Source organism: Neomonachus schauinslandi, chromosome 7 (genome assembly GCF_002201575.2).
Source record: "Neomonachus schauinslandi chromosome 7, ASM220157v2, whole genome shotgun sequence".
Classification (NCBI taxonomy): domain Eukaryota; kingdom Metazoa; phylum Chordata; class Mammalia; order Carnivora; family Phocidae; genus Neomonachus; species Neomonachus schauinslandi.
The window spans coordinates 55,839,005-55,861,459 of record NC_058409.1 but is presented as its reverse complement, the minus strand read 5'-3'; the positions used below and the strand labels follow the sequence as shown (position 1 = coordinate 55,861,459).

At 35.4% G+C, this 22,455-nt stretch overlaps 1 protein-coding gene across 2 annotated transcripts in view; it reads left to right on the top strand.

The window, feature by feature from the left end:
* TBCA (tubulin folding cofactor A) overlaps positions 1-17,330 on the top strand; it is an 85,509-nt gene extending 68,179 nt beyond the window's left edge. The window contains exons 3-4 of one of the 2 annotated variants that reach the window (XM_021699935.2): positions 14,884-14,970; positions 17,076-17,330. In XM_021699935.2, coding sequence (XP_021555610.2) covers positions 14,884-14,970; positions 17,076-17,156 — 168 coding nt within the window. In that variant the 3' untranslated portion in view covers positions 17,157-17,330. The remainder of the gene's footprint in view (positions 1-14,883; positions 14,971-17,075) is intronic. The other variant, XM_044916738.1, reaches the window with a different exon arrangement.
* Positions 17,331-22,455: the final 5,125 nt, after the last annotated feature.

The following is a 22,455-nucleotide window of genomic DNA, read 5'->3' as shown; positions in this document are numbered from 1 at the left end:
ATATCTGCAAGTCCTATTTCTTATTTCCTCTTTTTCTTTCCCTACTACGACTGCCCTTAATCCAGTCCACTCTCATCTTTTGCCTACGCTATTGCAAAAGCCTCCTAGTCAGCACACCTCTTTGTCTCTTGAAACCTCCATTCGCTCCCACAACAGCCAGATTGATCTCTAAAATGGTACATCAGATCATTTACTCCTTTACTTAAAATCCAGTGTGCAGTGCATGTAGAATAAAATCCAGATGACACCAAGGAAAAGGAGAGTATAAACAAGCTTATACAGATTATATCTCAAGACTTCTTTTTTAAATCAGGACTCTGTGAACTCACAGTGGTTTTAATCATATAAGTTACATTACAGATGATAATAGCGAACACTCAATCCAGACTTCATTCAACAGTGTTAATCATTTAAAATGGATTTTTTCTTTTCTTTTTTTTTTTTAATTTTATTTATTTATCTTAGAGATATAGCGAGAGAGGGAACACAAGCGGGGGAGTGGGAGAGGGAGAAGCAGGCTTTCCGCGGAGCAGGGAGTCCGCTTCTCCCTCTGACCCTCCCCCCTCTCATGTGTTCTCTCTCTCAAATAAATAAATAAAATCTTTAAAAAAAAAAAAAAGATTTTCGTAAATTTTGAGAGGATTTGTAAACAGATTTGTAGATAGAGTATGTCTGCTGATATATTGACCGCTATGAACTGATTGCTCTTCATAAGGATTTACATATGGAATACAGTTTTTTGATTCTTAAAATAATGATGGTTAAATGCTTTTTTATTTATTATTATTTTTTAAAGATTTTATTTATTTATTTGACAGAGAGAGACACAGCGAGAGAGGGAACCCAGGCAGGGGGAGTGGGAGAGGGCAAAGCAGGCTTCCCGTGGAGCAGGGAGCCTGAAGCGGGGCTTGATCCCAGGACCCTGGGACCATGATCTGAGCCGAAGGCAGACACTTAACGACTGAGCCACCCAGGCACCCCAAATGCTTTTTTAAATATGTACTTGTATAAATATTTATATCACTCTCTCACTTTAATGCCCTCTGTTGTTTTCCAGCATCTAGTAAGAAATAGTATGACATAGAATATGATTTTATTTCTTCCAGGTGCTTCTCAATCAGGATTATTTTCCCAAATATGTAGCTTTTGACCTCAGTTAGTTTTTTCTTTGCCCTGTTCTTTTAATCACCAGTAATGTATTAAAAAACAGCCATATAGCTAGAATAGAAGTTGTAAGTTACCTGAATGGAGAATAAATGTGTTCTCTTTCTAAATAAAATTCTACAAATAATGTCACAGATTATCAGAGAAACTGTTTTATTTTAATATTTATATATTGGTCATCTTTCAATAAAGTCATTACTTTATAGGTAGGGATTAACTCTTCATTGAATCTTCTGTTCTAATAGTTATTTAAAAGTACTAGCCACTTAACTATATTATCATTGGATACATATACAGATGTAAAAAGGGGAAATTTTTTGTTTAAAAATCCTTTCCAGGGCACCTGGGTGGCTCAGTCAGTTAAGCATCCAACATTTGGTTTAGGCGCAGGTCATGATCTCATGGGTCGTGGGATTGAGCCCCGCCTCCAGCCCCATGCTCAGAGAGGGGAGTCTGCTTGAATATTCTCTCCCTCTGCCCCTTCCCCGACTCTTGTGCTCATGCGTGCTCTTTTTTATCTCTCTCTCAAATAAATAAAATAAATCTTAAAAAAAATCCTTTCTACACTCAGCCATGTTAAAATTCTCTCTTTTGTCACAGTGGTCATGGTTTATAACATGATTTCTTAGATTCCTAGTCAACCTAGCACTTACCTTCAAAAATACTACCCCATGTCTAATTACAGAACAATAAATCTTTCTTTTAACTGCTGTTGTTAACCTGTAGTTTAGACAGTTGTCAGTTGCAGTTTTGTTTGTCTCAGGAAACCTTTTCTTTAACCCATCCTACATGCTTTTCTCAATTACCTTTCCCTAGCTTAGCTATTCTGAGGCCAGCCATTCATGTTATATGCAACAAGAGTTGCTTTACCCAAAGCACTGCTTTATTCCTATATGCCTGGGATTTTAACGTTGGTGATAGGGTGATAGTTTTTTTACATGTTTGTGCCCCTCATAGAAAATATCAAGGAGGCCAAATGCTGCATTTTGTGGGTTCTTTACTCGTCTCCCTGTATTACCTCCTCTTCTGAGCTAAATCCCCTCCTTAACCACCTCTCACCACCCTGGCTCTTTTCTCACGTGGGTCTATTTTGCTGTGGCTTTCATGGATCTTCTGAACACATTTATGGGGTGCCTGGGTGGCACATTCGGTTAAGTGTCCAACTCTTGGTTTTGGCGCAGGTCTTGATCTCAGGGTTGTAATCCCAGGATCGTGAGATTGAGCCCCACGTTGGGCTCCGAGGTCTGCAGGGGTTCTGCTTGGGATTCTGTCTTGCCCTCTGCCCCTCCTCCCCCACACCCACCCTCCCTCTCTCTCTCTCTCTCTTTCTAATAAATTTTTTTAAAAAAGTAATAATACACATTTATTATCCTATAAGTCCCTACCAAACTCCTTAACCTGTTTTTGTTGTCAAAATTGGCCTTTCCTAGATTAGGCCTAATTTTGGTTCTTGTAAACTAAGAAACTAGGCAGAAAGACCCTAAGAGGCCAAAATACAGTTAGTCAAAGAGTTATTCTGCTGTTCTTTTCTTTTGGGGCTAGATAATATAATGCAACCTTCAAATATTGCCCAAATTGATTTTAGTCCTCTGCTCATGATATCCCTCTTATCTATTCTCTCATCCCAATTAGAGATAGATACAGAGGATTTTGCCCTCAACCAGTGAAGATATTCTGGTCTTTTGTGTTTTTTTCAACTTAATCTGCCACAGAAATGATTAAGAAGAATAATCACATGTATCCCTCTTATTTCACCTGAGGCATGACTCAATCTCTTATTTTCCAGAAGTAATATTAAAAAGACAAATTGGTACAATTTTCCCAATAAGGATGTACAGTTATTACATATAATTGCAGTGTTGTAAAAATTTGTCTTTTTGAGAAGGATGCACACACATTTTTTTGTGATTTACTTGAGGCATGAGTTAACATTCACAGTTGGATATTTCTTTTTCCTAAAACTGAAGGGGAAATTTTTTTTTAAGTATGTGGAAAGTAATAGGAAGCTTCAGTTTAAAAGAGGAATTTTATTAGGTGTCTTTTACAGGACTGATTCTACAAGAAACACCATATTTCTTTTATCAGTAATAAAAATATTACTTAAAATAACTTCTAGTGGTGCAAGAAAATATTATTGTCTCTTGTTACCTATACTCAGGTTTATAAATGTGCTCTATTTATACACTTGTTTTGTGTTTTGTTACAGATTTACAGGAAGTTGCAGTTAGTGTTCAGGGAGGTCACACATACCCCTCACTATTCCTCCGACAATGTTAGTATCTTCTATAATTATAATTATAATATCCGGACCATGAAATTGACATTGGTACACCACAGAGCTTATTTATATTTCACTAGTTACACATGTACTCATTTGTGTGTATCTGTATATAGGTTTGTGTGTTTATGTATATAGTCCCATACAATTCTGTCACATGTAGAATGTGTAACTACCACTACAGTCAAGATGGAAAACCTTTCCACACAGAACTGCCTTTTGCTACCTCTTTGTAGCCCCTGTCTTCTCCATCCCTGAGTTCTAAGTAATTAATACTCTTTGAAGTATCATACAGTATGTAACCTTTTGAAGTTGGCTTTTTCCACTTAGCATAATTCCCTTGAGGTCCACTTAAGTCACTGAGTGTATCAACTTTGTTCTTTATTATTTCTGAGTAGTATTCCATGGTATGGATGTATCACAGTGTAACCACTGAAGAACATTGGGATTGTTTCCAGTTTGGGGCTCTTAGAAAAAAAACCTGCTATGAACATTCATAGACCATTTTTGCATGAACATAAATTTTCATCTTACTGGGATAAAAGCCCAAGAAATTGCTGTGTTGTATTAGTACATTTTTTGTTTTAAGAGAAACTGCTGAACTCTTTTCTGGGGTGGCTATACTATTTTCCTTTCCCACCAGTGATGTGTGAATGATTTGATTTCTCCACATCCTCACTATCCTTTGGTGTGATCACTGGTTTTCATTTTAGCATTTAGCCATCACCTACATGAGAGATGTATAGTGATGTGTGATTATGCTTTTAATTTTGATTTTCCTAATGGCTATAATGTTGAGTATCTTCTCATTTTGTTTATTTGTGTCTGTATATCCTCTTCAGTGAAATGTCTGTTCATATATCCTGCCCAGTTTTTTAAAAGTTTTTTATTAATGTAAGTTATCTCCACACCCAGTGTGGGGCTTGAACTCAACGACCCCGAGTTCAAGAGTCACACACTCTTCCCGCTGAGCCAGCCAGGCATCCCTAAGATTTTATTTTTTTTTAGTAATCTCTGCACCCAACATGGGGCTTGAAATCACAACCCTGAGATCAAGAGTTGCATGCTCTACTGACTGAGCCATCTTCTGCCCACGTTTTAACGGGATTCTTTGTTCTTTGACTTTTCAGTTTTGAGAGTTCTTTGTATATTCTAGATAAATGCCCTTTGCTGGCTATGTGGTTTGCAAATATTTTCTCTTAGTCTGTAATTTGTCTTTTTAGCCTCTTAACAGGGTCTTTCACTGAGCAACACTTTTTAATTTTGAGAACATCTAATTTATTAGATGTTTATTATTAATTTTGAAAACATCATATTTCCTTTTGTGAAGTATACTTTTTGGTCTCAAGTCTTAAGGCCTCTTTGCCTAGTTCTAGGTCCCAAAGACTTTGTTTTTTTTTCTAAAACGTCTATGGTTTTATGTTTTACATTTAAGGCTTTGATCAGTCTTGAGTTAATTTTTATTTAAGGGGTGAAGTTTAGTTTCAGATTCATTGATTCATCTTTTTGTCTATAGGAGCCTAGTTTGTCCAGCAATGTTTGTTGAAAAGATTATCCTTCCCCCCCCATTGAACTGCTTTTATACCTTTGTCAAAAGCCCATTGGACATATTTGTGTGGGTCTATTTTTGGTTTCTCTCTTTTGATCCATTAACCTGTGTGTATTCATTTACCAATACCACACTGTCTTGATTACTGTAGCTATAGAGAAAGCTTTAATTGTGAAAGAGTGAGTCCTCTCATTTTCTTTTTTTTATTGTTTTAGCTATTCTGTTTCCTTTGCCTTTCCATAAAAATTTTAAAATAAGCTTGTCTATGTCTATAAAACACCTTGCTAAGATTTTGATAGGAATTGCATTAAACCTATACATCACTTTGGGGGCACCTGGGTGGCTCAGTTGGTTAAGTGTCTGACTCCTGATCTCAGGATCATGAGTTCAAGCCCCATGTTGGGCTCCACACTTGGGCATGGAGCCTACTTTAAAAACAAAACAAAAAAAACCCACAACACCTATATATCAATTTGGAGAGAATTGATATCTTTACTATGTCAAGTCTTCTAGTCAGTGAACGTGGTGAGTCATTCTAATTTATTTAGGTCTGACTTCTTTCATCAGCATTTTGTAATTTTCAGTGGATCCTGCATATTTTGTTAGATTTATACCTCAGTATTTCATTTTCTTTGAAAATGTCATAAAATGGTATTGTTTTTAGTTTTGGTTTCCACATATTTTGCTATTAGATACGGGAGTGCATTTAGTTTTTTGCATGTTGATCTTGTAACCTGTGACCTTGTTGAACTCGCTAGTGTGTAAGAGTTTTTTGTAGATTCTGTCTGGTTTTCTACATAAATATTCATATCATTTCTAAATAGAGACAGTTTATTTCTTTTTAACCTGTATGTCTTATTTCTTTTTCTTACCTGATTGTTCTGGCTAAGGCTTACAGTACTGTATTGAATAAGAGTGGTGAGAGTGGACATCTCACCTATTCCTAATCTTAGGGAGGTAGCATTCAGTTTTTTACCATTAAGTATAATGTCAGCTGTACATTTTTGGTAAATAGTGTTTTTCAAGTTGAGGAAGTTCTTTATTTCTAGTTTGCTGAGTGTTTTTGTCATGAATGGGTATTTTGGGTTTTGTCGCATGCTTTTTCTGTGTCTCATTTGATAAGACCATATGCATTTTCTTCTTTGGCCTATTGATATTGTGGATTACATGGACTGATTTTTTTTAAATGTTGAACCAGTCCTGTATTATATCTGCTTGATCACTTGATTGTGGTGTGTAATTCTTTTCATACATTGTTGGAGTCAATTTACTAATACTTTGTTGAGGATTTTACATCTAAGTTTATGGTCTGCAGTTTTCTTTTTTTATACTGTCTTTGTCTGGTTCTGGTATCAGGTTAATGCTCCCCTCATAAAATTAATTGGAACATGTTCCCTCTTCTCTTTCTTGAAGGATTTGTGTAAAATTAGTTTCCGTTCTTTAAATATTTGATAAAATTGTGCAGTGGAACCATCAAGGCTTGGAGAGTTCTATTTCATGATCTTTTTAATTACAAATTCAATTCCTTTCATGATTGTAGAACTATTCGGGTTATCATTTGAGTTTTTGTGCTTTGTAGTTTTTAAGGAATTGGTTCATTTCTTCTAAGTGGTGAATCCATGAGCATTATGAACAGTATTATAAAATTATTCATGGTTTTTAAAATTTTCCTTTCAATTTGCTAGTATTTTGTTGAGAATTTTTGCATCCATGTTCATCAAGGATATTGGTCTGTAATTCTCCTTTTTAGTGGGGTCTCTGTCTGCTTTTGGAATCAAGGTAATGCTGGCCTTATAGAATGAGTTTTCCTTCCATTTCTATTTCTTGGAACAGTTTCAGAAGAATAGGTATTAATTCTTCTTTAAATGTTTGGTAGAATTCCCCTGGCAAGCCATCTGGCCCTGGACTCTTGTTTGTTGGGAGAGTTTGGATTACTGCTTCAATTTCCTTGCTGGTTATGGGTCTGCTCAGGTTTTCTATTTCTTCCTGTTTCTGTTTTGGTAGTTTATACATCTCTAGGAATGCATCCATTTCTTCCAGATTGCCTAATTTGTTGCCATATAGTTGCTCATAATATGTTCTTATAATTGTTTGTATTCCTTTGGTGTTGGGTATGATCTGTCCTCTTTCATTCATGATTTTATTTATTTATTTATTTATTTGGGTCCTTTCTTTTTTCTTTTTGGTAAGTCTCACCAGGGGTTTATCAATGTTATTAATTCTTTCAAAGAACCAGCTCCTAGTTTTGTTGATCTGTTCTACTGTTTGGTTTTTCTATATCATTTATTTCTGCTTGAGTCTTTATTATTTCTCTTCTCCTGCTGGGTTTTAGGCTTTATTTGCTCTTCTTTTTCCAGCTCCTGTAGGTGTAAGGTTAGGTCGTGCATTTGAGACTATTCTTGCTTCTTGAGGAAGGCCTGTATTGCTATATACTTTCTTATGTCTGCCTTTGCTGCATCCCAAAGGTTTTGGACTTTCAATTTGTTGTCATTTTCATTTGCTTCTGTGTAGTTTTTTATTTCTTCTTTTATATAACATCCTACTAATTTCTTTAGTAGGATGTTCTTTAACCTCCATTATTTGCAGTCTTCCCTAATTTTTTCTTGTGGTTGACTTCAAATTTCGTAGTATTATGGTCTGAAAATATGCATGGTATGATCTCAGTACTGATTGAGGCTTGATTTGTGACTCAGTATATGATCTATCCTGGAGAATGTTCCATGTGCACTAGAAAAGAATGTGGATTCTGCTGCTTTAGGATGAAGTGTTCTGAATATATCTGTTAAGTCCATGTGGTTTCAGTGTGTGATTCAAAGCCATTGTTTCCTTGTTGATCTTCTGCTTAGATAATCAGTCCATTGCTGTGAGTGGGGTGTTAAAGTCCCCTACTCTTATTGTATTATTATCAATGAGTTTCTTTAAGTTTGTTATTAATTGATTTATATATTTGGCTGCGCCCAAGTTGGGGGCATAAATATTTACAACTGTTAGATCTTCTTGTTGAATAGACCCCTTTATTATGATACAGTGCCCTTCTTCATCTCTTAGTACAGTCTTTCATTTAAAATCTAGTTTGTCTGATTAAGTATGGCTACTGCAGCTTTCTTTTGATGTCCATTAGCATGATAGATGGTTCTCCTCCCCCTCACTTTCAATCTGGAGGTGTCTTTGGGTCTAAAATGAGTCTCTTGTGAGCAGCATATCAATGGGTCTTTTTTTTTTTTAATCCATTCTGATACCCTATGTGTTTTGATTAGAGCATTTAGTCCATTTACATTCACAGTAATGAGTGATAGATATGAATTTAGTGCCATTGTATTACCTGTAAAGTCGCTATTCCTGTAGATTGTCTCTGTTCCTTCCTAGTCTTTGTTGATTGTGGTCCCTCTTTCCCACTCAAAGGGTCTCCTTTAATATTTCTTGCAGAAATATTAGTGTGTTCACTAATGGTTTAGTGTTCATGAACTCCTTTAGTTTTTGCTTGTCCTGGAAACTCTATCTCTCCTTCTATTCTGAATAACAGCCTTGTTGGATAACATATTTTTGGCTGCATATGTTTCCCATTCAGCATGTTGAATGTATCATGCCACTGTCTTCTGGCCTCCCAAATTTCTGTGGACATGTCTGCTGCTAACCTTATGTCTACCCTTGTAGGCTAAAGACCTTTTATTGCTAGCTGCTTTCAGAATTCTCTCTTTATCTTTTGTATTTTGCAGGTTTCACTATGATATGTCTTGGTGTTGACCTGTTTTTGTTGATTTTGAGGGGAGTTCTCTGTGCCTCTTGGACTTGAATGCCTACCTGATTCCTTCTGCAGATTAGGGAAGTTCTCAGCTATAATTTGTTCAAATAAACCTTCTGCTCCTTTTTCCCACTCTTCCTCTTCTGGGACTCTTATGATATGGATATTATTGTGCTTTGTGGAATTGTTGAGTTCCCTAAGTCTGTATTTGTGATCTACTAGTTTTCTTTCCCTCTTCTTTTCAGCTTCTTTATGTTCCATAATTTTGTCTTCTATATCACGTATTTGTTCCTCTGCTTCTTCCATTCCTGTTGTGATTACATCCAGTCAGTTCTGCATCTCAGTTAAGCATTTTTTATTTCAGCCTGACCAGTTTTTAGGTCTTTTATCTCTGCAGCAAGGGTGTCTCTGGTGTTTTCTATGCTTTTTTTCAAACCCATAATATTCTTATGACTCTTGTTCTGAATTCTTGTTCAGATATATTGCTTATATCTGTTTTGAGTAAATCCCTGGCTGTGGTTTCTTCTTGATCTTTCTTTTGGGAAAAATTCCTCCATCTTGTCATTTTGTCTAGGTTTCTGTCTTTTGTGTGTTATGAAAGTTTGTTCTTATTCTGCTCTTGAGAGTATTGGTATATTAAGAAGGGGTCCTACACTGTCTAGGGCCTGGTGCTTCAGGAAGTGTTTCTGGTGTATGCTCTGTGCACTCTGCTGTTGTGTTTTGGCTGCAAGGGTTCCTCTTTGCTCTCAGTGGGGAGTGTTTGGACCTTTAAGTGTGCTTTGATTTATTTGTTAAAATAAGCCTGCCACATCAGGGCACCTGGGTGGCTCAGTCGTTAAGCGTTTGCCTTCAGCTCAGGTCATGATCCCAGGGTCCTGGGATCGAGCCCCACATTGGGCTCCCTGCTCGGCGGGAAGCCTGCTTCTCCCTCTCCCACTCCCCCTGCTTGTGTTCCCTCTGTCGCTGTGTCTCTCTCTGTCAAATAAATAAATAAAATCTTAAAAAAAAAAAAAAAAAGCCTGCCACGTTCTCTCCCTCTAATTGTGCAGATTGTTCTCTTAATCCTCAGATCGATTTCCTAGGTATTCAAAATAATTGGATGTTGATCTAGCTGTGTTTGAGGGACAAGGCAAGCCCAGAGTCCCCCTACTGCTCCACCATCTTAACTCAATTCTCTATTTTTTTTCCTTTAATGCTTGCAAGATCTGTAGAAATAAGATCTTTTTTTGTTACTGGTAGTACTGATTTGTGCCTTCTCACTTTATGTTTGTCAGTCTTACTAGAAATTTATCAGTTTTTTAAAACCTCAGCTCTGGTTTCATTGATTTTTTTTCTGTCATTGATTTATGATCTTATTTTTATTATTCCCTTCTGCTTGTTTTGGGTTTATTTTGCTCTTCTTTTTCTAGGTTTCTGAAGTAAGAACTTAGATTTTTAAATTGAGATCTTTGCTCTTTCCTAACATGAGCATTTACTGCTATAAATTTCCCTCTCAGCACTGCTTTAACTGAATCCTACAACATTTGACATGGTATATTTTCATTCTCGTTTATCTCTGTATTTCTCTTTTTCTTTTGAGACTTCCTTACTGACTCATGGGTTATTTACAAATACGTTGTTTAATTTCTAAGTGGTTTGAAGATTTTCCTGCTGTATTTTTGTTATTGATTTCTACTTTTGTTTCATTATAGTCATACATGCACTAGGTATTATTTCAATTCTTTTATTTAATATTTAAATTTGTTGAGATTTTTGTTTGGTTTTTTGTTGTTGTTGTTTGATCCAGGCTATGGTATACGGCAATGAATGTTTTTGGGTTTTTGTTGTTGTTGTTGTTTTTTAAGATTTATTTATTTGAGAGAGTGCGCTTGCAAGTTGGGGGAGGGGCAGAGGGAGAGACTCTTTCAGGCAGACTCCACACTGAGCATGTAGCCTAACAGGGCTCAATCCCACAGCCCATGAGATCATGACCTGAGCTGAAGCCAAGAGTCGGATGCTTAGCCAGCTGAGCCACCCAGGGGCCCCTGCAATGAAGGTTTCACGGGTGCTTGAAAAGTATTTGTATTTTCCTTTCTTAGGCAGAGTGTTCTATAGGTGTCATTTAGATCTTATTGGTTGATGGCATTATTCAGTTCTTTTATATCTTTGCTGATTTTTTTGTCTAATACTTCTACCACTTGTGCCAGAGTGAGGTATTGAAATCCCCAGCTATATGTGTGGTTTTATCTCTCTCCTTTTAGCTTTATCAGTTTTTGTGTTACGTATTTTGAAGCTCTTGTTTAGTGCATCCACATTTAAGGATCACCATATTTTTTTCTTGGTGAATTGGTCATTTTATTATTATGTAACGTTCCTCTTGGTCTCTAATAATTTTTTTTTTTTGCTCTGAAGTCTGTCCAATATTAATATAGTCACTTTTTAAAAAAAATGTTTGCATGATACAACTCTCTGTTTCATTTTGTTTGAAGTGGGTTTCTTGTAGGCAGCATATAGTTGGGTCCAATCTATAACTCTCTGTCTTTGAACTGGTGGATTTAGACCATTTATAAAACTTAAAATAATTATTGACATCTTAGGGTTTATGGGCCCAGACTATTTTTTACTCATAGAATTCATTATATATCCTTATTCATTCAGCAGTAACCACAAAACATAAGTCAGATTCCTTCCTTCCATCCTTCTTTCCTTCCTATCTTCCTTCCATCCATCCTTCAGAGCTTCTCACAGCATGACAGCTGGGTCCTGAGAGAAGCATTTCCAAAATGTAAGCATTTCAGGAGGCCCATGTGGAAACTGTAAGCCTTCTAAAGACTTAGCCTCGGGTCTTAAGTTCTAGAAAGTCACTTCTGCCACATTCTGTTGGTCACAGGCCCAACCCAAATGTAGTGTGGGAGGCGACTACACAAGAGCAGGATCACTGAAGGCCTTCTTAGAGTCTGGCTACCACTATCACTCATTCATATGCTAGAGTTGAAATCAGAGTCATGGGTATAACTCAGACCGTATCAACTAGCTAGTCACTCTGAGACTCAACTTTCTCATTTGTAAATTGAGGAGCCTGCAGTAGATGACCACTTAGGTCCCTTCTGACTCTATGATTCTTCATTTGTTTCTCAGAGTGTCTTTGTATCTTTTTTCCCCTGCCTTACTGAGGTATAGTTGACAGTCTAAAATTGTGTATATTTAAATTATGCAACTTGATGATTTGATAAATGTATACTTTGTGAAATATTGACCATAACCAGGCTATTTGACATATCCATCACCTTACATAGTTACCATTTTCTTTCTCTTCAGATGGATTTCTTAACGTGTTTATTAGCATATTATTATTTTACCTCTGTGTAAAAGGAGACAAGCATTGTTACAGTAATCTCTGAACAACTCTAAAGCTCAGTTTGGCAAACTAATGCAGTTACCATTGGTTCCAGAGGTAGCCAATATCCAATATTAGAGTGCCTATAGATTATTTTAGCTATAGTGAATGGATCATTAAAGAAGCTAGAAATCTTATCTCAGTTGAGCAGTAGCAAAGCAACTTAACATTGGCCAGATTATTTCACAGAACTCTTCTTTCTGAAAAAAATGAAAATCTGCCAATTAGGGCTTTTCCCTTCCAACTTATATACATTTGATTATAAAGGTAATCCATCAGATTTTAGTTTGTAATTTATCTATTGTTATAAATTGAGCCTTGCTAAGCCTACCCAAACTTCCATTTTACCTGAATAACTTTCCCCCCAAAAAATCATAACTTGTTTTAAAAATAGTAAGACGTGAGTAGGACCACATCCTGTTGTGTTACCTAAGGTTCCTTGTACCTCCCAATCTGTGCCAAGATCCTGACTTAAACTCAGTCTTGTCATAGTCAGCATTAGAATAAACTGAGAGTTTATTCAGATATTTTAGACAGAGTCCCCATTCATTTGAGTGACTCCTTCCCAAGGGGCACACTTTGAAAGATAATACTCATTTACTTTAGTTCAGGTATTTTGAGGGGTTTCTTTACTATATACTCACACGTTATATATGGTCTTTTAAAATTATTCCTGACAGTTGTAATTCACTGTTATGAGGTAAAGTATATGTGGTTTATGGATTTCACATCATAGTCATCAATGTACTGTATGCCTTTGGCTCCCAGTGGCATAGTCTTCTTGAAGCTGTGTCAAATGTTTATTTTCATGTTTATGCTCCTATACTGGAATGGGGGACAGAAACCTTCTTTTATTCATCTTTGCATCCCCTGTACTTGGCATCCTATAGATACACAGTAAGCTTATTGAATGAATTGGGGCTGGTATATGGGAGAGACTGATCTTTGGCCCTAATTACATCATAGTCCTGTATTGATAGATTAAATGAGGATTCTTGCTCTATGATAATGGATAGAATAATAATGAATGGAAGTTATTTTGGGCAGCATTGCTTAAAATTCATTTCATTGACAATACTAAAGCTTTCAAAAAACTTTTTACAAGTATACATTTTGACTTACCATGCTTTTGATCTTACTCTTCGTATTCATTTCATCTTGTTTAATTCCTATAAGCTATTCTCAAGGGAGGTCCATAAGGAAGAAATACGAATCCTGTATCCAGTGAAATGTGCCTCTCACTGATTTTTCACATGTATTCATACTAACCAGATACATAAAAATAATACATAAAAACAGTGATTAAATATCTAGGTATAGTATGATTAGCAGTGAAGTAAAGTCATGATCCTGTGTCTAAAGTTTTCATCCAGTGTCTTGTTAGTAAAAGAAGTTCACCAATGGGTTTTCACCTGAGAAAATAGATGTGGATAGAGAGCATCCTTGTGTATTATGATTCTGATTTTTTTTTTTTTTTACAATGTGAGTTATTACAAAACTATTAGGGAAAGGAAGAACGTACTGGGACTTACTAAAGTTTCTATTAAAATATAATATGATTACCATTAAGTTATGTCTTTCCTTTTTATTTTATGTGAGCTAAGGTAATAAAGCTTATTAGTAAAAGTTCGGAATTTATACCCATTTAACCAAAGGTATTTGACCAAACACTGTGGAGATAAATGTTTAAATGATCTTTGTGTCTCTGAGAATAGTTTAAGGAGATAAAGCTTCCTACCACCTTAGGAAAAAGACTGATTTGAGGGACAACATCTGACACTAATTTATTTACCCTCCTACTGATTGGTTTCTCAGTGATTGATTTGATTTTTTCTTTTATGTTTTGATATTTTACAGTTCAGCTTTGAATGATGTATTTTAAGTCCAGAAATAGAATCCAGAATAAATATTCTTGGGTTTAATTTTGTTGTGTCTGTCTTCAGGAGGAATAGGCAGAAGTCAGATTCAGACGGGTGCCAGGCTGGTAATTTGGCTCAAAGTGCATGGGGAGAATAATCTCTCTCCTAAAATGAAACATAAGGATAAGTAATAACTTTTTATGCATGATAAGCATCAAAAATATGAACCTGCTGGTCTTTGCTTTTCATTTTTCTTTACCTCTGTCTTTCAGTGAGAACCTCCTGCAGTGTGCACATGATGTGATCAATAACTCAATAACTTTTTTCATGCAGTAATTATCTCCATGTGATATTATCTGAACACTGTTTTTCTTTATTACTCAGAAGATGCAGGAGATATTTATATAACCAGCTGATCTCATTTTGGATAAAGGTGCTTTGTGACAGCAGGAAAAATAGTTTATTTTAAATAGCCTTTTTAAATAAATGCTCTATGAAAAGCTTTTCCAGTTAATTTTCACTTAGCATGAGAGGGTGATTACCAAACGATTTAAAACTTGTACTTTGAATATTTAACAGTACGATAGTCATTCTTTCTAACTTCTAATAATCACAATTTAAATTAAAATATCGAACTTTTTTTTTCAGATTTCATACATTCCTATTTGAATTTTTTTTTTTTTTATGAGGAATTCTTAATCTCAGGAAACAAACTGAGGGTTGCTGGAGTGGTAGGGGGTGGGAGGGATGGGGTGGCTGGGCAATATTCGAACTATTTTTAAAAAATATTGAACTACTTAACATACCTATAATTTTTTCCTGATTCCTCTAACTCATTTTAGATATTTACAGAGGGGTGAGCTAAACACATAAGTTCTACTATCTCTGCTTGTCTCATGGAGATTTTCATTATAGGCAGAGATCCTGCAAGAGTCCCGGATGATGATCCCAGATTGCCAGCGCAGGTTGGAAGCAGCACATACTGATCTTCTGCAGTTATTAGTAAGTAAATTCTTCTCTGTGTTCTGTTTAAATGTTCTTTCAGTCTAATACATGGAAGGCCAAAATCTTAAGTATTCAACGCTGTAAACTAGTTAGGGACATATTTTGTTCACTTGCCCTGTGTATCAGTATATTTTAAAATAATTATTAGAGATTAAATTGTGTTTTAATTAACCTCCAGTAGAAGTATTATAACGAGCATGTTTATTCTGTTTATTTAAACTCAGTTAATTAAATATATTTGAGTTATTATGGTAGATATTCAGAACACTGACATTGTCCAGCAGTATCTTGAAATATTTAGTATTTATACATAAAGATCTTTTTTTGGCACATTAAAGATAAGTAGACTATTTAAAATTTTAAAAGATCCAAATATTTCAAATGAATTTGGGCCCTTATGAAAAGGATCTGGAATTCTTTTAGAGTCAAACTTTACTCAGTTTGAGAGGAAAAAACACCTTGTCATATAGGCAGTGCTTTCATATTTACTTGGAGCTGGATAACACTGCTACCGTACTTGCTAATAAAATGCCTTGTGATACAGTGGCAGAATCATTTTATAAAAGATTCTAAAAACAATTAAAAGTCCTCTTATTTCTTTCTTAACAGAGATAACTGCATAATACTATATTCAAGCCAGTTGTTCTTGCTGTTTGATGGTAATTTGGTGGATTCTAACATTTCCTTTACTAATCTCATTTTATGTTTCTGTTTCTTGAGCTAATATTAACTAGCTACTAGCTGTCTCATGATTCATAGTTGTGCCTTCTATAACAAAAATCTTGTGAGGCTTTCTCAGGATGATTATATGTATTCTTTGAAAAAGAATGACATTTGTTTTCCCACCAAAATAATATTAGGACTATATCTGTAAGAAAAAACAAAGAGAGATATGTTCACATTTTACTTGAATTTTGACACAGAACTCCATATTTAGATATAGGAACCTTTTAAAGTCAGAATAACTCTCCTTCACAGCCAAAAATAAAGCTGTGGTTTTGAAATAAAAGATAGAAATAATTACTATATTAAAATACTGAGACAGCGCACCATTTTTATTTCCTGACAGCTTAAACGCTTTTTTCTCTCATGAATCTAGTAGCTGAAAAGGTAATAGAAATTGCTTGAAAAAAATAATACTGTCTTCGGATGATGTATTTGTGTGTATGGATGTATTCAACAATATTTCTACCCTCAAAGAGCTTACACTTAGTAACAGAGAACAGAGACATGTTTAGGTGTAATACAGAGGTTTAAGAAATTTTTGCCTGTAGTCTGAGGTAAGCAAATTCTCACTCCTTTTGCTTTAAATTTTCATATTAAAGAAACACACATACTTTATTCCCTCTGCTCTGTCACTGTATATCTCCAGCTTTTATTGACCTGACACGACTAACTGATCATAGCTTTACTTAAGTAAAAATCAAACAAAAGTTCATATGCAGAATAACTTAGATGATATTATTTCATTTATCTCTTAGCATAGTAGTATATTAGTAAAAGCTTCACGTATAAAGTATCAAGGAAAAACTCAGTCTTTAAATACAAAAAAATAAAAGATGTTAGCATTTTGTTTCCTTGTAGTATGATACATAATATTCATTAATAAGCAGACAGTTCAGTTTTCTGATTCAGAGATTATACTTACCTCTGGTGTGACACCACTAGCCATTTTTGTCATTGTGGGTAGTTGTAGGATTATTGTGGTCTGAATGTTATATATGTAACATTTTAGTAAAGCATCATTTTTAATTTTTAGTCCATTAATAATAATCCTTTTTGTATGGTGACATGTTGACAAAATGAGAATAATTTTTTTTTTCATTTTTCTGAGTTTTTTATTTACTTAATGCTAATAGCTTTAGATAACCCTGTTTTTCACTTATTCTGTGAGAATGCTATACAGTGAAAAAAAACCTGTTATTTCTTCTCCTACCTATAAAGAAAGAACAAAACTGTGAAATTATACACTATTTGGATGAGGTTTGGAATCCTTTTTGTTATAATTTTTGAGCTCTTTATATTGGTTTGTAATATTTGAGTAAATAACAGCACTGAAGTTTGAGAAGGATAAATCTAATTTTTATTATATTTCATTTCAGGAGAGTGAAAAAGACTTGGAAGAAACTGAGGAATATAAGGAAGCACGTTTAGTATTGGATTCAGTGAAGTTAGAAGCCTGAAGTTTTTCTCTGCAGGGTGTTTTTTGCATTAAATCTTGGGATCCATTCCACAATTCATTATTTTTGACCACTGCTGTATGTTCAAGTAGTATGAGAATGTGATTCTTTTTATGCAGTTGCATATATTTTTCTTTGCCTAATTGAATGTGTCAAATAAATGAGTTCGTCTAATAAGATTGTTTATTTCATACTTTACGAAATATTTTTAATTAACCTTTTATCATTAAATCATAGACATTTTTGACAGAGAATTAAAATCTGTTAGGTTCTCTTTGAAGTCTAGGTATTTTGCTTTGTAAGTCTGGATTGAATTAAAAATAGGACACCTTTATTTTTAGATAAAAATCCAAATTTTGAACAGTTTATTCTGAATAGGGTACAACTCCCTCAAAAGAAAGGAAGAACTTCTCTGTGAATAAGGCCTCACATATTTATCCCTTCACAGTGAAGTCTAACATTTCCATTACTGTTAACTAATGGAAACATTTAAATCTTTTTCCAGAAAGATAGATTTATACAAAAAACATCAATGATTTAGATCTTCAAATAAGATTCTTATGAACAAAGAATTGACTTGTATTTTAAAGGAATAATAATGGTGTACTGGGAAATGTTTAACAGATCTTCAGAATGGAAGGGGAGCATCTTACTTCTGTGGTATACATATTCCTGCTGTGACTAATTTCAAGCTACTAACATGACATCACTGAACCCAAGGTTGGGAAGATATGAGCCAGCTCCAGCATACACTGTCCATAGCCAAACCTGGATAATCTTGATTGACTGGAAAAGATTATCATTTTATCACAAAGTATTTTTCCAATACAGTTGTAAACCAATTAATTACCTAGTCATTTGAGCTTATTTTCTTAAAAATACATGACGGCTCATTTAGTTTTCTTATATTTCTTGAAAATGTGTATAAGCCTTGTATCATCAGCCTACCATGAGCAGTGATCTAATGAACTAAAATTCTAATAATAGCATTTAAACTTTAAAACTCATAATTGAAAAAATAACAAAATCTGAATTTTTGCTGCTATGAGATACATACTTGTAGGGTAATTCGTCTGATTTTGGAAGTCGCTAATGATCACTAGAAACCATAACATTTATTGAATCTGTCAAAAAGATCAGAGAAGAGAAAAATAATACTATTCTTTCCCGCTATTATTTCTAAAGGGTACTTTGTTGTTTTAAAACACAGAATCCATCATTTTTAAAATCTTTATACATGCAGAAAATTACTTCATCATAGAATAACATACACCAGAAGCACTTCTAAATTGAAATGTCATCCTCTTAAAACATATTACATGTCTTTTTTAAAGTATATGAGGTGGGGAGGGGCAGAGTGAGGAAATAAGACCATAATTACAATGTAAAATTTTACTGAGGCTTGCTTAATTAGAGATTTGAGTAGCAGGAGAATTAAAACTCTAGATTATTTTGTCATTGGTATTAAGCACCAGAATAGGTTGGCTTCTTGGGGTGGGGGTGGATATTTAGTTTTCCAAGTAAGATATCATTTAAAGAAAGTATTTTACCATTTTTTTAATGTAAAAAATCTCATTTCAGCCTTCTGCCAAATACATAAATATCATATATATTCAAAGCAAAAAATATTGGTCCCTCCAGAAAAAATTCTGAAAGGGAATTTTTATAGCCAGGACCCAAATCTTGGCTGTTAAAAAAAAATTATTTTCTTGCCAAAAAGCCTAGGAAAGAAGAAATTAACAAGGTAGATGAAAATAAATGCACCTTTAGAGAATTGCTATCTCAATTACAGATTTCATACTGGATATTTCTCCAGACATTGATAAGAAGCAGCAAGAAGCTTCACATTCAGTGAAGGCTTATTCCTGGAGGTTTTTGACACATTCCACTTCTGTTTTCACGGCCAGCAAGAGGCACAGGAAGTTAAGAACAGTTGTAATTCATTCAGTGTTAGCTTTTTTTAGGTTTTTAGTTAAAACCTTACATCTGTAGGATAATAGGTAGAATTTTCCAAAAGTAACGTTACCTTTTTCTCTCTCCAGTATCTGACCCCCAACCAACATGTAGCAGTTGCTCAGTAAATATTTGTTGAATAAGTGAAAAGCAAGAGGTGAAAACCTCGAGTCAGAGAAAGAATGCTATGAAGGATACCATCACATCACAAACACAATAATATTTTTACTCCAAACCTCAATAAGAAACATGTTTTCCGTTGTGACCCAGTAACTACTTTTGGAGGTCTCTATATACACGTTAAAACAGTAAGTATCTTTAATATGTACAATTCTCAGTTGTTTTTTATTGTTTTGTTTTTTTAACAATGATTATGACCACCTGCTTTTGGATTGTGAATAACACCACCCTAATACAATTATATAAAGTGCTTCTACTTAAAAGAATTGTCTCTTTGTCTTTATTTATGATACACAGTAATTGTTTATCCTATATATAAATAAGTAAGTTTATAATACATATAAACTTGGGTCTCAGAGCAGTTGTCTCTGAATGTGTGCAGTTCTACACATTGCAGGTATAAAGTGTCATTGTAACGTAATCATTTAATATTTGTTAGGTGCCCTTAGTCCTTGCACAGACTAATAATGGCCTTCATCAAGGAAATAGGCAAAACAAAGACAGTGACAGAATCAAGTTGTAAACCCAATCTTTCCGTATTTTTCTGCATAGTAAAGGGCACATAATTTCTAAGGAAGTAAGAATGTACATGGGATAAAGAAGTAGAAACATAACATGTGGAATGAGTTAAAGTAACCAAATCCAATGAATGTCATTTTTTGTTATTCTTATGTTAATCCCCATACATTGCATCATTAGTTTTAGATGTAGTGTTCCATGATTCATTGTTTGTGCATAACACCCAGTGCTCCATGCAGAACGTGCCCTCCTCAATACCCATCACCAGGCTAACCCATCCTCCCACCCCCATCCCCTCTAAAACCCTCAGTTTGTTTTTCAGAGTCCATCGTCTCTCGTGGTTCGTCTACCCCTCCGATTTCCCCCCTTCATTCTTCCCCTCCCGCTACCTCCTTCTTCTTTTTTTTCTTAACATATATTGCATTATTTGTTTCATAGGTACAGATCTGAGATTCAACAGTCTTGCACAATTCACAGCACTTACCAGAGCACATACCCTCCCCAGTGTCTATCACCCAGTCACCCCATCCCTCCCACCCCACCCCCCACTCCAGCAACCCTCAGTTTGTTTCCTGCGATTAAGAATTCCTCATATCAGTGAGGTCATATGATACATGTCATTCTCTGTTTGACTTATTTCACTCAACATAATACCCTCCAGTTCCATCCATGTCATTGCAGATGGCAAGATCTCATTCCTTTTGATGGCTGCATAATATTCCATTGTATATATATATACCACATCTTCTTTATCCATTCATCTGTCGATGGACATCTTGGCTCTTTCCACAGTTTGGCTATTGTGGACATTGCTGCTATAAACATCGGGGTGCACGTACCCTTTTGGATCCCTACTTTTGTATCTTTGGGGTAAATACCCAGTAGTGCAATTGCTGGGTCGTATGGTAGCTCTATTTTCAACGTTTTGAGGAACCTCCATACTGTTTTCCAGAGTGGTTGCCCCAGCTTGCATTCCCACCAACAGTGTAGGAGGGTTCCCCTTTCTCCGCATCCCCGCCAACATCTGTCGTTTTCTGACTTGTTTATTTTAGCCATTCTGACTGGTGTGAGGTGGTATCTCATTGAGGTTTTGATTTGGATTTCCCTGATGCCGAGCAATATTGAGCACTTTTTCATGTGTCTGTTGGCCATTTGGATGTCTTCTTTGGAAAAATGTCTGTTCGTGTCTTCTCCCCATTTCTTGATTGGATTCTTTGTTCTTTGGGTGTTGAGTTTGATGAGTTCTTTATAGATTTTGGATAGTAGCCCTTTAGCTGATATGTCATTTGCAAATATCTTCTCCCATTCTGTCGGTTGTCTTTTGGTTTTGTTGACTGTTTCCTTTGCTTTGCAAAAGCTTTTTATCTTGATGAAGTCCCAATAGTTCATTTTTGCCCTTGCTTCCCTTGCCTTTGGCGATGTTTCTAGGAAGAAGTTGCTTCGGCTGAGGTCAAAGAGATTGCTGCCTGTGTTCCCCTTTAGGATGTTGATGGACTCCTGTCTCACATTGAGGTCTTTCAACCATTTGGAGTCTATTTCTGTGTATGGTGTAAGGAAATGGTCCAGTTTCATTCTTCTGTATGTGGCTGTCCAATTTTCCCAACACCATTTGTTGAAGAGACTGTCTTTTTTCCACTGGATATTCTTTCCTGCTTTGTCGAAGGTTAGTTGACCATAGAGTTGAGGGTCCATTTCTGGGCTCTCTATTCTGTTCCATTGATCTATGTGTCTGTTTTTGTGCCAGTACCATACTGTCTTGATGATGACAGCTTTGTAATAGAGCTTGAAGTCCGGAATTGTGATGCCGCCAGCTTTGCTTTTCTTTTTCAACATTCCTCTGGCTATGCGGGGTCTTTTCTGGTTCCATACAAATTTTAGGATTATTTGTTCCATGTCTTTGAAAAAAGTGGATGGTATTTTGATGGGGATTGCATTGAATGTGTGGGTTGCTCTAGGTAGCATTGACATCTTCACAATATTTGTTCTTCCAATCCATGAGCGTGGAATGTTTTTCCACTTCTTTATGTCTTCCTCAATTTCTTTCATGAGTATTTTATAGTTTTCTGAGTACAGATCCCTTGTTTCTTTGGTTAGATTTATTCCTAGGTATCTTATGGTTTTGGGTGCAATTGCAAATGGGATCGACTCCTTCGTTTCTCTTTCTTCTGTCTTGTTGGTGTATAGGAATGCCGCTGACTTCTGTGCATTGATTTTATATCCTGCCACTTTACTGAATTCCTGTATGAGTTCTAGCAGTTTTGGGGTGGAGTCCTTGGGGTTTTCCACATAAAGTATATCATCTGCAAAGAGTGAGAGTTTGACTTCTTCTTTGCTGATTCAGATGCCTTTTATTTCTTTTTGTTGTCTGATTGCTGTGGCTAGGACTTCCAATACTATGTTGAATAGCAGTGGTGATAGTGGACATCCCTGCCACATTCCTGACCTTAGGGGGAAAGCTCTCAGTTTTTCCCCATTGAGAATGATATTCGCTGTAGGTTTTTCATAGATGGCTTTTATGATATTGAGGTATGTACCCTCTATGCCTATACTCTAAAGAGTTTTGATCAAAAAAGGATGCTGTACTTTGTCAAAAGCTTTTTCTGCATCTATTGAGAGGATCATATGATTCTTCTTCTTTCTTTTGTTAATG